Source organism: Canis lupus, chromosome 15, assembly GCF_003254725.2.
Source record: "Canis lupus dingo isolate Sandy chromosome 15, ASM325472v2, whole genome shotgun sequence".
Taxonomy (NCBI): Eukaryota; Metazoa; Chordata; class Mammalia; order Carnivora; family Canidae; genus Canis; species Canis lupus.
This window is the reverse complement of record NC_064257.1, coordinates 17,835,080-17,850,470: the sequence shown is the minus strand read 5'-3', so window position 1 is coordinate 17,850,470 and position 15,391 is coordinate 17,835,080. Positions and strand designations below refer to the sequence as shown.

Below are 15,391 nucleotides of genomic sequence, written 5' to 3'. Positions count from 1 at the left end.
GAACACCAATAAAAAATAAATTTATTTAAAAAAAAAAAAGCACAACCCGACATCTGGCAACCTCAGCCCCCACCCACTGCCCTGGGATGAGCCCTGGACACCCCTCCAGGAAGCTTCCAGCTATATTAATGCTAATGTAAGGTCTCCAGTCTCCTGAGGGTCTTCTTTAGCATATGAAAGTCCTTTTGTGTTTTGGGGTTGTTGTTTTTTATGAAGTTCCTTTTGGACACCTCCCCTTTTCCTTACCCCAACTCCCAACTATATAATCAGCCATTCCTCACAACCTCAGTGCAGCTGCTCTTTGGCCCAAGGGTCCTGTCCCTGTGCTTTAATAAAATCACCTTTTCTAGGTGCTCGTGGGTGGTGGATCAGTGGGTGAAGCATCTGCCTCAGGGTCAAATCAGGATCTCAGAGTTCTGGCATTGAGCCCCCAGCCCCCCTCCCACATTGAGCCCCTTGCTCAGCAGGGGATCTGTTTCTCCCTCTCCCTCTGCCTCCTCCCCCCTGCTCATGCTCTGTCTCTCTCTCAAATAAATAAATAAAATATATTTTTTAAATCACCTTTTTTTACACCAAAGGCATCTCAAGAATTCTCTCTTGGCTGTTGGCTCTGGACCTCACCCACATCCCAAAACTAAATCACACAAAAAATCTAGGATTCTTGATGTGTTTTTTGGAATGTTAGTAGGGTTTGAAGCCGACGGGCAAGGATTCTTGAGACATCTTCAGTGCAAAAAGTGATTTTATTGAACCATGGGGACAGGCCCCGGAAGCAGAAAGAGCTGCTGCCCTGGGATTGTTAGGACTGGCCCATTACAGGCTTGGGAGTTGGAGGAAAGGAATGGAAGTTCCAAAAGGATCCTCATATTCTAAAGAAGACTCACAGGATAGGGACGCCCGGGTGGCTTAGCGGTTGAGCATCTGCCGTCAGCCCAGGGAGTGACCCCGGGGTCCTGGGATCGAGTTGTGGGATCAACTCCCTGCAAGGAGCCTGCTTCTCCCTCTGCCTGTGTCTGCCGCTCTCTCTCTCTGTGTCTCTCATGCATAAATAAATAAAATCTTAAAAAAAAAAAAAAAAGCAAAGCATGTAATGCAACAGCTGTTCAGCTTCCAACTCTAAATAGACACCGTAAAACAAAACAAAACTGCTCAGTATTTAAGTTTCTGCAGTACATTTTCCAGTAGAAATGCTCTGTAATCAGCTAGTAATAAATGGGAACAGGGCCTTAGAGCAGAAGTCCTATTACTTCCCTCCCCCCCCCCTTCTCTTATAATTAGAAGGTGGAGGTATTAGAGGATGCAAAAGTCCAAGGAAGAAGAATTAAAAAGAAAGCTGTCTTTTGTGGACGAGAAAGGAAGACGGCGTTTTACAAATGTTCAAAAAAATCCCAAGGCGAGCCACACAATCCGTTCACTATGCTCCTACCAGAAAGAATAAAGATACCGGCTTCTTACCATACAACACCGTACTTTGGGAATCACATGCAGGCTCAGCAGAAGCTACGCAGACCTAAGAGGCGGAGCAGGCCCAGATCCAAGCTCCTGCCCTTGGAAACAGGAAGCTCGTGTGGAATTCCCACGAACTCGCCCCCCACCCCAGGCGGTGCTTGCTCTACCTCCTCCACCGCTTCCTGGGATTCTTCTCCTTTCCTCCAGCTCCCAGTTGCTCCACCCGGGACAACAATTTAGCAATTCTTTCATCTGACTCGTGAACACGTGAACAGGTCCCCCTCTGCTGCCCTCAGGCCTGACTCCTTCGCAGCAGTCTCCGCTCCTCCTGTGCTCCTCCCCGGGGGTCTGCAGGGAAAGGCAGGGCCGACCCACGGCGGCATCAAGGGCAAAGGAAAAAATCCAGTTCTTTGGATGCAATTTTGTGACCTGCTCTATAGCCAGGCTGTGACTCCTGGACATTCTCCAAGATCCGTTCTAGCCCCAGAGGGGACGTCGTGGGGCAGCAACAGAGAGGCGGACTGTCGCCCACTCTGTCATCGCCGAACTTGACTTGTTGGCAAGAGAATCTCCATCCCAGGGGGACCCCATCAGCTGGCCCAGCATCGTGGGAACCCCGTGGCCTGATCCCCTACTGATGTAGGAAAGATGTTAGAGTTCAGAGCCGACGGTAAGAAAGAAATCCTGAGACGCCTTCAGTACAAAGAGGTGGTTTTATTACAGCAGGGGGACAGGGCTCCTGGGCAGATGGCTCGTTAGACACTTTCCACATGGGAGGGGTTGGGGGTAAGGTAAGCCTCCCAGGTATTAGGGCAACAAGGTCTCCAGGACCCGGAGGGAGCTGGTGGTTGTTGGCCTGTGCCCCTACCTGCCACATCGAGTCACTGCTTCACCGCAAGGAGGGTGGGCAAGGGGCCCCGGGGCAGGGTAAGAAGAGCAGTCCTGTTTACGTAAGGAATGGCCATCCTTCACCTTTATCAAGACCAGTCCCAGGGAGGACACCATCACCCGCCCATCAGAGGCAAGTGCAGACCTTGATCCGAAGGGCCCCAGAAGTGCCCCAGTTCGCGGGGGTAGCCGCCCCGCCCTTCCGTGGTGTGCAGCATGACCCCTGGGGGCCTGCGTAGGGGGCTCGCAGGGGAAGGAAGGGACTGTGGGCAGGGAAGGAACGGGGCTCCAACTAGGCCCGGAGGGGATTTCATGCATGCAGACGCTGGGACAGAACAAAAAAGATCAGGAACCAAAGATCAGACTACTCTCCAGCCGCCTGGGGAACCAGCCCCCTGTCCCAACGGCTGGGGTCAACATGTTTTCCCAACAGTTACACCATCACCATAGAAAATAGAAAATAACCACACAAAAGAATGATCGGACCTCAAAGGAGTTCACTATAAATTCCAACCAGATCTAGGGTCACAGATGTCACAAGAAACAAAGACTCCCACGCAGAGTACGAGTGTCACGTCAAGCTCCACCCTGCTGACCTAATGGGGAAAGTCGTAACAAAAGGCCAGGGGTGAGAACCCTCGTGGGCGACCTGGTCGGGAGCCCTCGGACCCCTGAGAGCCTTCTCTGTATCCTCGCTGAGCAAACTCTACCGCATTGCCCACCCCATTTGTCTGCGAGGTTCAGTCTCCAACTCGGGGAGACAAGAACGCCGGCCCCCTGCTTCGCTGCTCCTTGGCCCCGTCGAGGGCCATAGGCCAGAAGGAGCCGAGCAGGACAACGTGATGGGGCCAGAGCCTCCCACACGTGCTCTCAACCCCCAGAGTCAGTCGCAACCTCTGGTGACCTACAGCCCTAAATTCATCCCGCGTCTAGGACGTGTTTCACCCCACATTCACACGTGAGCACCGTTCTGGCACCCCACATTCATGTGATCCCACAAAAGAAACATCACGGTAGCCAGAGAGAGGGACCCACTTACCACCCCACTGTGCTGGAACCAGGCCTTGGCTTCAGGACGCTGGGGTGACTGCGCACGTGCCAGTCTCAGAACTCCCAGGGGGCGGCTGGTGGGCTCCGCATAGGGGAGCAGTGCCCGGAGCGGGAGAAATGGGTCTGCAGCCCACACGGGGCCCGGTTCAAGCCCAGGGCACGTGCCTTAGAGGGCTCTGTTGGCCCCGGTCACTACCAGACCCAAGAGGAGGACTTCCTAGGTGAAAGGCCCTCCAAAGAGGAGGGGTAGGCCCAGGGCGGGGGCCCCGTTTGCTCAGTTCTAAGGACTGCACTAGCCCCACGTGTGTAGACATCGGGGCCATCCAGGGATGAACCTTGGGAAGATTAACAGGACCCCACATATTAGCCAATGTCCCCGAAATTGCGACCTGTGTTGAAGTTACATCTTGTATTCTAGTAACTGCTTCCAGAAGGATCCTGTCAAATGGTGTCGGTGTCGGTGCTCTCCCTGGGGGCGACCCGGCCACGTGACCACCAAGTGCAACGTTGGGGGATCGAGCCCCATCAAGGACAGTCAAGCCCGCCCCGGCCCCATCAGCACACCAGAGCTCCTCCACTAACAGCGGAGCTTGTGACGGCTGCATAGAACAGACTCCCCAGCTCTGCTTAGCCCAGCGCCTCCCGGACCTTTGAAACACCAGTCCCCGCCGACCCCCCCCACCAGCCCCCGCCCGGCCTGGGCTCCCCCTGATGGCCAGGTCCCGACTCAGGCAAATCAAAGGATATTTCCCTGGGATGGCGTATATTGCCTTTTAAAAAAACATTTAATTAACTAATTTATTTAGGAGAGAGTGAGCGAGAGCACAGAGGGAGGGGAAGAGAGAGAGGCAAGCTCAGCACTGAGCACTGAGCAGGGAGCCCAGCTCGGGGCTCAACCCCAGCACCCCGTGACCTGAGCCAAAGGCAGACTCTCACCCGGCTGAGCCCCAGGGCAACTTGCTGTATCTTTGCAGCTGGGACTTATATCTGTTGCATTTTTGAAGTTCCCGAGGAGATTCTAAGGAACAGCCAGGGTTGAGAAGCACTTGTACAAAGTGTCCTGAAGACAAGATTTTAGTACCTTGCAGATAATAAAGGAGTTATTTCTTTGCCCGGGTCCCTCCCTCCCAGCCCCCGTTGTTCTGTGCAGGGTCACCCAGCAGGCAGGGCAAGACAGCCGGCAACACAGGGGCCAGAAGGGAGGGAATGTCAGGGAGATCAAGGAGATTGATTTTGATTTTTAAAAAAATACATATTTTTTGTGTTCTCAAAAGGATTAGTCATTCAGGTAAAAATCCAAATTTTGTTGAACTTCCAGATTAATGTACTAGGATTTCATTGGGTTTTTATTTAATTTTTTAAAAGATTTTATTTATTTATTCATGAGAGACACAGAGAGAGGCAGAGACAAAGGCAGAGGGAGAAGTAGGCCCCACGCAGGGAGCCCGACCTGGGACTCGATCCCGGGACCCGGGGTCATGTCCTGGGCTGAAAGCAGCCGTTCAGCCACTGAGCCCCCCGGGCGTCCCTAACTACACTATTTCTTGATAGAAACTGATTCAGAGGAACAGGCCGAGGGCAGCCACCTCTATTCTCTATGTAGACACCATAGTCTTCCCACCCCGTGAATGGATCCAATCCCTTCTCCACTGAAATTATTCTTTCATCAACGTTCTTCTGCAGAGCAAAGGGGGGCAGAGGTGACACAGAGAATAAGGCTCCCCTGACCCCACCCATTGTACATCCCCGAGCACCTAAAGGGAGCACGAGTCTGTTTTCTGGACATAGTTTGGAAATAGGGTTCCCCCCCCCCCCCATCCCTCTCATGACCTGCCCTCCTTCCAACTCCCTGTGCCGGACTTTTTAAACCATAAGACCAACATCTTCTTACCTGCCATAGTGTAAATTATCAGTGTTGGTTGAATGAACTTTTTTTTTTTTCTGTGTTTATTTATTGGAGAAAGAACATGCTTTTTGGCAGAGTGGCAGAGGGAGAGGGAGAAGCGACTGCCCGCTGAGGGCAGAGCTGGGTGCAGGGACTCTGTCCCACCACCAGGAGATCTTACCCGAGACTCTGATGTTTAACCTGCTGAGTGAATTTCTAAAGGGATTTGGAGAAAGAATAGGGAGAGCCCCAAAAGCAGAGGAAAAGGAAAACAGAGGGAAGCAAAGGGCAGCAGGGAGGAAGCAAAAGAAAGAAAGTGATGGAGAAAGAATCGAGACAAAGAGGCAGGTAGTAAAAAATGGGAGGGCAGAGAAAAGGCCTGAAAGGGTAAAAAAAAAAAAAAAAAAAGCACTGCTCCTGCCGGGACACACGCTCTATCTCCATCCGCACCAGCCTGCACCTTCCCAGCAGACCCCTAGGACTAATCCTCTGTTTGGGGGACTCCAGACGGGAACCCTGATCCAGGGCTTCACCAGGGCAGCGCAGCTCCAGGCGCTCACCTGTATAGCTGCACCACCAGCTGCTCAGAGGTGCCCGGGAAAGCCTGGGAGACCAGGTGAGTGTTCCAGAAGCTCGCAAACTGCAGGGAAGGATCATGAACCCACAGGGGAGGCCACGTCAGCCCCTGCAGTCCACACCCAAGGGCGGAGAGACTGATGCCCCGGTCCCCGCAGACGTGAGAGCAGCTCTTCACTGCTGTCCCTGCAGGGTAGGGGCGACGGAGGGCCTGAGCCACTGCGGCCCCTGACCCCGGGCGGCCACCTCTAACCCCAGGAATTAAACACAAGTTGGGTGAAACTCTGGGCACAGAAGGACTGTGTTTTCGGGGGAGAATGATATGGAATAGGCCAGCCTCTGTCTACAGGGCCAGTCTGCAGAGCACCAAGGGGGATGCCGCATGAGAAAGCAGTGGGAGGGGGTGAAAGAAGAGTAGGGGGAGAAGAAGGAGAAGAAGGAGAAGAAGGAGAAGGAGGAGGAGGAGGAGGAGGAGGAGGAGAAAAGGCTTTCATTGTCCAGACACTACCTGGACCTTCATGTCATTGCAGGATATGATAATATACTTTTCAAAAATGAAAGTGACATAATGGCAATGAGGAGTGACCTGGCCCGGTTTGGACAACCTACAGAAGGTCAAGTCAAAAGGACGGGAGCTTCTGTGGCATTTGCCTCCCTTGAGCTGACAGGCCACGACGGGACTGTTGCAGACGGCCTGGACGGTGTCAAGGTCCTCATGGATGAACGTGTACTGGCTTATGCACGTGCGGTTGTGACCCTTCACCTTGGGCGCCATCAGGGTGTTGCATTCCCTGGCCAGCAGGTCAGACCGAAGGTAGGCTTTGTTGCTGGGAAGGAGAGGCTCCCCTCCCACCTTGTTTCCCACCACTTCGTCTTCACCGAGGATGGGGTCTTCGGGCCAGCCGGGGGGCAGCACGCCTTTGCTGCTAAGCACCAAGTTCTCCGTAGTCCGGCTGCCCTCTCCTTTAGTGGCCTCGGCCGTGTCCTCCGAGTCGCTAGACCAAAGCTCCATCAGGGACTGATCGCTGTCCTCCAGGACGGCTGCAGCCATCCGAAGCCCCAAGCCCAGGCCCATTCCCAGACCCAGCAGGAGCAGCAGCATCATAAAGAGGATCTGCACCACAGTCAGCTTCATTTTTCCTGGAGGGGAGAAGGGAAACAGGCCTGGCTTGGACATGAAACGTGGCTTCCAGACTCCTTTAACCCTGACACCTTAGTCTTTGGAGTCTCCCCGCCCTCCCTGCCCTCAAGGCAGAGGATTTTTCTCATTCTTGTCCCATTTCTCTGGTCCCTCCCCCACGACATTTCTGTTGCTGGTTAATAACACGTGATCTTGCAGACCAGGAAGGTGCCGGGAGAAGCAGTTCTGAAATTGGTTCACATATGGGGAATCAGTGGGGGAAGGTTGACATCAAGTGACTCCTAAACAGGAATTAGTTCCAAATAACCCAGGAAGATGGGTGAGAAGACAAGCAAGTGCAGTGCCATACTTTCCTTGAGAGAAATCCCTATAGAAAGCCTTGTTTTGGGTAAAGGACTAGACTTGCCATAGGAGACCGTCTCTCGATTTTTATCCCAAATTCATTTCTGCTCATTCAAGTATCTATTAGTCTCCTTGCTACGCATCCTTCCCCTCAAAAGATAAAAAGGAATATGGGGCCCTTGGGGGGCTCAGCAGTTGAGCATCTGCCTTGGGATCAGGTGATCTCGGGGTCCTGGGATCGAGTCCTGCATTGGGCTCCCTGCACAGAGCCTGCGTCTCCCTCTGCCTGTGTCTCTGCCTCTCTGTCTCTCTATGTCTATCATAAATTTAAAAAAAATAAATCTTTAAAAATAAATAAATAGGGGATCCCTGGGTGGCGCAGCAGTTTAGCGCCTGCCTTTGGCCCAGGGCGAGATCCTGGAGACCCGGGATCGAATCCCACGTCAGGCTCCCGGTGCATGGAGCCTGCTTCTCCCTCTGCCTGTGTCTCTGCCTCTCTCTCTCTCTCTCTCTCTCTCTCTCTCTCTCTCTCTGTGACTATCATAAATAAATAAATAAATAAATAAATAAATAAATAAATAAATAAATACAAGAATATCTTCATTCTTAAAAAAAGAACCCTGAAATACTAAGAAACAACAGGGGCGTGCTGTATGCAGCCTCACCTCACACGGTTCAAAATACAGATTCTATGTATGTATATACATGTGTTTACAGAGAAAGAAAATGGTTTTTTTTTTAATGCGGAGGAAAGTTTCTTTCATTATGTATCTGGATAGAGGGCATTCAGAAATTCTTTGTACTATTGTTGTAACTTTCCTATAAAGTTGAAAATATTTCAATTTTTCAAAAAATTTCTCTAAGGAAAAAGAACTTCCCCCAATTGTTCCTTGGGGCACCCAACACTACTGGGACTTACCTCCTCCACACCTAAGTAGCTTCAAAGACGTCTGTGTCCTCCTGTTCCCCAAGCTCTTCCCTCCCAGGGTTTCCTTCTTTCTCAAAAGTGCCCTGGATGCTGGTCTGTAGAAAAATGGTTAGCTCCTGCTGCCCCGTGCGCGCTTAAACCCAGACTTAATTCCTAAGCCCATCCTCCCTCCAGTCCTCCCACCAGCACTGAATAACCATTCACTCAGTTCTCTCTTCTCCCACAAACACTTTGAAGTAAAGCTATTTGGACATTGAGACAGACCTGTCCAGGGCAGGAAATGTGTCCAGCCTGGGAACCTGCAGACAGTTTTATAAGTGTCCCATCCTGACTGACACCACTGTCCCGAGCTTTTTTTTTTTTTTTTTTTTAAGATTTTATGTATTTATTCATAGAGACACACACAGAGAGAAAGGCAGAGACACAGGCAGAGGGAGAAGCAGGCTCCATGCAGGGAGCCCGACGTGGGACTCAATTCCGGGACTCCAGGATCACACCCTGGGCCAAAGGCGGCGCTAAACCACTCTGCCAGCGGGGCTGCCCTGCTTTTTACATTTTAGAATCGGATCGTGACTTAATTGGAACGTTGGAGTATCTGAGTCAATCATAGATATGCACATACTTAACCTACGAAGCCTAGCCCTGCCCTCCACTCCCTTCTCCCTCTTTCCAACCCAACCAATGACCACATTCTCATCAGAACACCCAGATTTTTGGGTGGCCCAGCGGTTTAGCGCCGCCATCAGCCCAGGGCATGATCCTGGAGCCCCATGATCGAGCCCCATGATTGAGGCCCGTGATTGGGCCCCACGTCGGGCTCCCTGCATGGAGCCTGCTTCTCCCTCTGCCTGGGTCTCTGCCTCTCTCTGCATCTCTCATGAATAAGTAAATAAAATCTTTAAAAAAAAAAAAAAAAAGAACACCCAGATTTTTGCAAACCTGATAACTGAGCTCTAGGTAAGTCCACATCCAAAGCAGCACCATCACTTTTAATCCCTGTGGTCCGGGGGAGTCAAACCAGGAGGTCCCACCGGTGATTGCCTTCCCTTCTTTAGGAGGATGTTTGCTTAGTCATTCGGGCGGGCCGAGCTGCCTGAGCTGCCGATGGAGGTCAGGAGCTCCTCTGTGACGGCAGAGTCCATGCGGCTGACCGCTGCAGTGCCCTGGCGGACGGTCTACAGTAACTGTAATAAGGACAGCTAACCAACCTGGAGCACTTACTGTCTTTTACCTTCTATTTGCTGGTCCCATCCCTCTTTGGGGTCCCTTCTGCTGAGGTCTCGGGACAGCAGGAGGAAGACGTAAAGACTCCTCTGCTGAACCCACTAGCTGTTGAGAGTCAGCAGGGGCAGCGTATTCAACCATACTCATCGTCTTCTTCTCAGTAAGTGGGTGTTTGGGGCACTACCAGGGACTGTTTGAAATTTATACTTGATTGAAGGGAGAAAAGACCTACGTCTGTGGTCTAAGTATGACCTTTAGACGGGCAGGGTTTGGGTTTCATTTTTCCCCTTTTCTAGGCCACAGTTTTCTCATCTTCTAAAGGTTTTTTTGTTTGTTTGTTTGTTTGTTTGTTTGTTTGTTTGTTTTAGGGGCTCCTGGTGGCTCATTCAGCTAAGCATCTGCCTTTGCCTCAGGTCACGATCCCAGGGGTCCTGGGATGGAGCTCTGCATCAGGCTATCTGTTCAGGTGAGAGTCGGCTTCTTCTCCCTCTGCCTGCTTGTGCGCTCTCTCTCTCTCTCTCTGTCAAATGCATAAGTAAAATCTTTTAAAAATGTCATAAATCGCCACCCCCAATGTGGGGCTCAAACTCACAACCCTGAGATCAAGTCGGTCACACGCTCTACCAACTGAGCCAGCCCGTGCCCAGGTTTTCTAAATTTGAGTAATAGTATCTCTATCCACAGGGATGTTGTGAATATTATACAAGACACTGCATGTAAAAGGATGAGTATATTAGCTATTGTTTTTCTTGTTATCACCAGCAACAACCAATACATGCTCATTACCTGATCAATACATTTTCCCATCGGAAATAATACCTACTGGGGCATGCGGGGGGCTCACTCGGGTTAAGCATCTGCCTTCAGCTCAGGTCATGATCTCGGGGTCCTGGGATCCAGCCCACATCAGGCCTCTCGCTCAGCGGGGAGCCTGCTGCTCCCTCTCCCTCTGCTCATGCTCTCTCTGTCTCTCTCTCTCTCCCAAATAAATAAATAAAATCTTTAAAAAATAAACAAATAAAAACAAATAAATAAAATCTTTTTTAGAAAAAGAAATTTAAGGGGGAATCCCTGGGTGGTTCAGCAGTTTAGCACCTGCCTTCGGCCCAGGGCGTGACCCTGGGTCCTGGGATCGAGGCCCGCATAGGGCTCCCTGCATGGAGCCTGCTTCTCCCTCTGCCTGGGTCTCTGCCTCTCTCTGTGTGTCTCTCATGAATAAATAAATAAAATCTTTTTTTAAAAAAAGAAAAATTAAAAAGAAACTTAGAAAAAGAAAAAGAAAAAGAAAAAGAAAAAGAAAAAGAAATGATACAAACTAGGGCTGCAGCTACCAACATTGCTCACTGCTTCTCCCAGAAGTCAAACAACATCTAGAATCTCAGAGAAGGAATTAAGGCCCATATAGACTAACGCTTCATCTTACAAATAAAGAAAGTGCCCGGAAGAGGTTAGCGTCTCAGGTGCCAGAGATCAGTAGTGGCAGTTCTGCCGTTGGATCTCCCGGCTTCTAATGAAGCAGAACTTAGGAGAGATCAATGACTGGACAAAGGCAACAAAGGGCTGTGATGGTCAAGGGAGGAGAAGCGAATGGGATGAGTTGCTCCCCCAGCTTACGCCCTGGGAAGTTTCTAGACCAGGAGGCACAGAGAGGAGGACCCCCTGAGCTGAGGAAATAGAATGGAGGGTCCAAGGTTGGGTCAGCTCAGGTGCAGAACCCAGGGGGACAGCACTGCAGGGACCTGCAGTGGGGGCATCGCCATGCATCCAGCAGAATGCCCACAACGTCCGGGGTCATGTGCTCTACCCACCGAGCCAGCCAGTGGCCCCCAAAGGGAACCCTTCGTGGTAATGAAGCAGCTCTGTACCCTGACTGCAGTGGCGGTTGCACAAGTCCGCACGTATAAGACGGCACAGACCTGCACACGGGCCTATGCCAACGCCGCGCATACAGCATGCCAGCACGAGGTACCGGGCTACAGGAGGCCCGGGAGGGTCCCCGAGTCCTCCATGTGTTCTTAGCAGTGGCCTGTGACCAGTGATTTTTGCAAAATAAAAACTAGTTGTAAGTCTCAGGGCTCATGACAGACGTTGTACACAGCAGTGCGGATGCACGCACAGGACCCCCCTCTAGAAGGAGGCTCGCGTCTGGGGGCATCGGCGTCTGGGCAGGTAAACAAGGTGGGAGACTGAACGAGCACAGGGCTCAGGACAAGGGGGTTTCTACTTTGTTGTGTTTGCTTTTCAGAAAAGAAAACAACAGCTTGTTTATCGATAATAAGAACTAAGCAGAGGGCGCGGGGGCCTCAGTGGGTTAAGCGTGTGCCTTGGGCTCCGGTCAGGACCCCGGGCCCGGTCCCGGCTTCTCCCTCTCCCCGTCCCTGACCTGCTCCCCTACTGTGCGTGCTCTCTCTCTCTCTCTCTGTCAAATGAATAAACCATCTTTTAAAAATAATAAAGGCTAAGTGGAGAAGAAAACCAATGATGAAGGAGTGAAGGATGGGAATTGTGGGAGCAATGACGTCTGAGGGCTCGGACTCTGAAGACGAGCCCCTGGAACACACGTTGGGCCCGTGCAAGTCACCCCTTGGGGCAGGAAAGGGACGGCCGCCCCCCAGGACAAGAGGCAGGGGAACGAGAGAAGGGAGGAGGGACGGCCCGGAACACGGAACTGGATGCTCAGGCTCCTCGCATCCCACGGTCCCCACGGTCCCCAGGGTCCCCAGGGTCCCCAGGGCCTGTTGGGGCCGTGCCCCCAGCCCAGGTCATTGGAGGCTCCAGGACCCTGAGGGCCACCCTAGGGTCACCCCGGGCTGTCAGTTCGTCTGAGGTGTTGTGCCCAAGATTGCGAATCTGAGAAACCACCAAGAAGCCGACACCAATGCAAACACACGTGGGTTTATTTACAAGCTCCAGCTTGGGTCCAAGTGCACCCAACACAGCAGAGCAGGGACTTGGACCCTAAGCTAAGAGGCGCAGCAGCTTTATAGGGGCCCGTGGCCAATGGGATTGTAACACACATAGAAAGTTGTCCAGTCATGTTGGTCCGCATGCAGGTGGCCAATTGAATCACGATTCACCCTATAGTGACCATTTGAGCTGGCCTATCACTCTGGTAGGAACTGGCGCGCAGTTTTGGCAGGCACAAGGCGGGGTTACATTGTTCTGAGCCGAATCCGGTAAGGGTGTCCCCAGCGGCTTGACTAGGGTGGGCAGCGCCTTAAGCAATAAGCAGGTCATGTGGGGGTCATACAGGAGGTGGCGGGTGCAGCACAATATGGAGTTAGTCCTGCTCTGCGTGTCCAGGGGTAGGGGGTTTTTGTTAAATTTCCTGGGTCCCACAGAGGCAGTAAGGGCCGGGCCGTGGGGGTGGCCACCCTTCCCCACGCGGCCATGACGTGGGGCCTGTGTCCCCGCAACAGCCCCGGGGTTCAGCTCTGTCCGAGGCTGGCCCTGCCGGGTCGGGAGCGGCAAGCGGCACCGCCAAGCTGACCCTGCAAGGAGGCGGCTCGGTGTCCCCCTGGTCCCGGGAGGCTTGAAGTGCCCGGGGGCCCCACAGACGGGGCCGCGCTAGAACCCGCTCTCTCCTGGACAAGGGCCCATGGCCTTGAGGGCTCCCGGCTCCACCTGCTGCTCCCCCGGCCCAGCGGCCCAGCCCCGGAGCTGCCCCAGCGGCGGCCTTTCCACGGCGCTGGAGGACCCGGGTCACCCCCGAGCCCATGACACCTTTAGGACCATCCATCCAAGATGCAGTCCCAGTGACTACTGAGAACCTTCACCAGTAACAGTCATAAATAAATCCACGGGCTCCCCAGGGGCTGGGGGGGCCGAGGGCTGCCTTCGGGCCAGGGCGTGACCCCAGGGTCCCGGGATCAAGTCCCGCCTGGGGGCCTGCTTCTCCCTCTGCCTGGGTCTCTGCCCCTCTCGGTGTGTGTCTCGTGAATACATAAAATCTTTTTAAAAATGAGTAAAATGGGTTCACGTAAACCCACTCACCATCCATAGAACTCGACCCCTCAGACCTCGGCCAGGTCCTTACTGCCAGTCTTGCCCTCTCACTGCTGCAGTCCCCCCGCCTTGGGCTTGTCTTGTGCAGGCCCTGCTCCCAGCGGGTAGGCGACCCTCTGGGCACTCATGGCACTGTCCTGTTCTTTCTGACTCAATGATTTTGGCACTTTCCGTGATGTCGGAGGAGTTTTGCTAATGACATATGATCAGTTCACAGACCACAACCACCCCCGCCCTGGTACAACAGGAACTCCCAGAACCAACAAAGTCTACAGAATGAGCTCCCCCAAATCACGTCTAACATCCCACTCCTCTGCTAGGAAAGATGCCCACTCACGAACATTCTGCATTGCCTTTTCTTTTTCTTTTCTTTTTTTTTTAAGATTTTATTTACTTATTTATGAGACTCAGAGAGAGAGGCAGAGACACAGGCAGAGGGAGAAGCAGGCTCCTTGCAGGGACTCGATTCCAGGACCCCAGGGTCACACCCTGAGCCGAAGGCACGTGCTAAACCGCGGAGCCACCCAGGCTGCCCTGGGTTGCCTTTTCTATGAAAATGACGTTAATTCATTTTTATCAATCAGCATAAGTAACAGTCAGTGACTTCTTTGGAATAGATTTAATCGTCTTTATAGACATATTGTCTAAATTTATTTTAAAGATTTTATTTATTTATTTATTTATTTATTTATTTATTTGAGAAAGACACAGCATGAGTGGGGGTAGGGAGGAAAGGGGCAGAGTGAGGGGGAGAAGCAGACTCCGCGCTGAGCAGGGAGCCCAAAGTGGGGCTCGATCCCAGGACCTGAGGTCACGACCTGAGCCCAAGGCAGCGCTCAACCACTGAGCCACCCGGGGGCCCCTAAAGGATAAATTCTTAAGGACACCTTTTTGAGTTAACATCATTTAGACAATTTTCATACCAAAACCACGGACTGAGCCAAGATTTCCAGAACTTTTTTTAGTCAATAAGCAGACAGCTTCATGGAACTGCTACTCAAGATCCAGCAGGACAAGAATTAGTTGGGGGCTCGCTGCTCAGAGGGGAGCCTGCTTCTCCCTCTGTTGCTCCCCTTGCTTGTGCTGTCTCTCTGTCAAATAAATAAATTAAATCTTAAAAAAAAAAAGAGTTAATTGTATGGGACTGGAGGAATTGATGAGGGAAATTTGTTTAGAATATTGTTTTAGGGATCCCTGGGTGGCGCAGCGGTTTGGCACCTGCCTTTGGCCCAGGGCGCGATCCTGGAGACCCGGGATCGAATCCCACATCGGGCTCCCTGCATGGAGCCTGCTTCTCTCTCTGCCTGTGTCTCTGCCTCTCTCTCTCTCTCTCTCTCTCTCTGTGACTATCATGAATAAATAAATAAAATCTTTAAAAAAAAAAAATAGAATATTGTTTTAGGGACGCCCGGGGGGCTCAGCGGAGCGGCTGCCTTTGGCCCAGGGCGTGACCCGAGGGTCCCGGGATCGAGTCCCGCGTCAGGCTCCCTGCAGGCCCTGCTTCTCCCTCTGCCTGTGTCTCTGCCTCTCTCTCTGTGTCTCTCAAGAACAAATAAATTAAATCTTAAAAAAAAAAAAAAGAATATTGCTTTAATGTTCTACTTCAATGTTTTACTGTTCTATTCTGAATATCAGAATAAGGCTTTTTTCTTTCTTCTCAAACTCTCTGTGATCTAAAACAAGTTACTAGATTCTGTTTTTTTTAAAACTGAAATAAACATTCTTTTTTTAAAAAAAGGTTTTATTTTCTGATATGAGAGAGGGAGAGTGCACGGGAGTAGGAGGGAGGGTAGAGGGAGGAGTGGACTCGGCTGAGCAGGGGGTGACGCAGGTGGGAGCCCCCCCAGGAGCCTGAGATCAGCAACCCAGCCGCAAGCGGACACTGAGCCGGCTGAGCCACCCC

The 15,391-nt window shown here is 52.0% G+C and overlaps 1 protein-coding gene and 1 long non-coding RNA gene across 5 annotated transcripts in view; both read right to left on the bottom strand.

Annotated features, from left to right (window-relative positions):
- Window positions 1-15,391, bottom strand: part of LOC112654636 (uncharacterized) — a 112,210-nt gene that overhangs the window by 17,067 nt on the left and 79,752 nt on the right. The window lies entirely within an intron of this gene.
- RNASE10 (ribonuclease A family member 10 (inactive)) lies at window positions 4,731-13,626 on the bottom strand. Of its 3 annotated transcripts, none has more exons than XM_025439316.3 (3): window positions 13,477-13,619; window positions 8,251-8,354; window positions 4,731-6,988 (listed from the first exon to the last, which is right to left on the bottom strand). In XM_025439316.3, exon 3 carries the CDS (start codon window positions 6,981-6,983, stop codon window positions 6,339-6,341), a length of 645 nt encoding a protein of 214 aa, XP_025295101.1. In that variant the 5' UTR covers window positions 6,984-6,988; window positions 8,251-8,354; window positions 13,477-13,619; the 3' UTR covers window positions 4,731-6,338. The 3 variants fall into 3 exon arrangements, with proteins under 3 accessions (XP_025295101.1, XP_025295099.1, XP_025295100.1); XM_025439314.3 differs by lacking the exon at window positions 13,477-13,619 and adding an exon at window positions 9,491-9,634; XM_025439315.3 differs by lacking the exon at window positions 8,251-8,354 and having other exon boundaries at window positions 13,477-13,626.

Excerpts from the sequence above, each read along its gene's own strand:
- RNASE10 (XM_025439314.3), bottom strand. The coding sequence starts at position 9,630 with ATGAGTATGGTTGAATACGCTGCCCCTGCTGACTCTCAACAGCTAGTG. Across the intron at positions 8,355-9,490 it reads ATGGGACCAGCAAATAGAAG|ACCAGCATCCAGGGCACTTT; the intron begins GTAAAAGACAGT and ends ATTTTTCTACAG. Across the intron at positions 6,989-8,250 it reads GCTACTTAGGTGTGGAGGAG|GAAAAATGAAGCTGACTGTG; the intron begins GTAAGTCCCAGT and ends TCTCCCCTCCAG.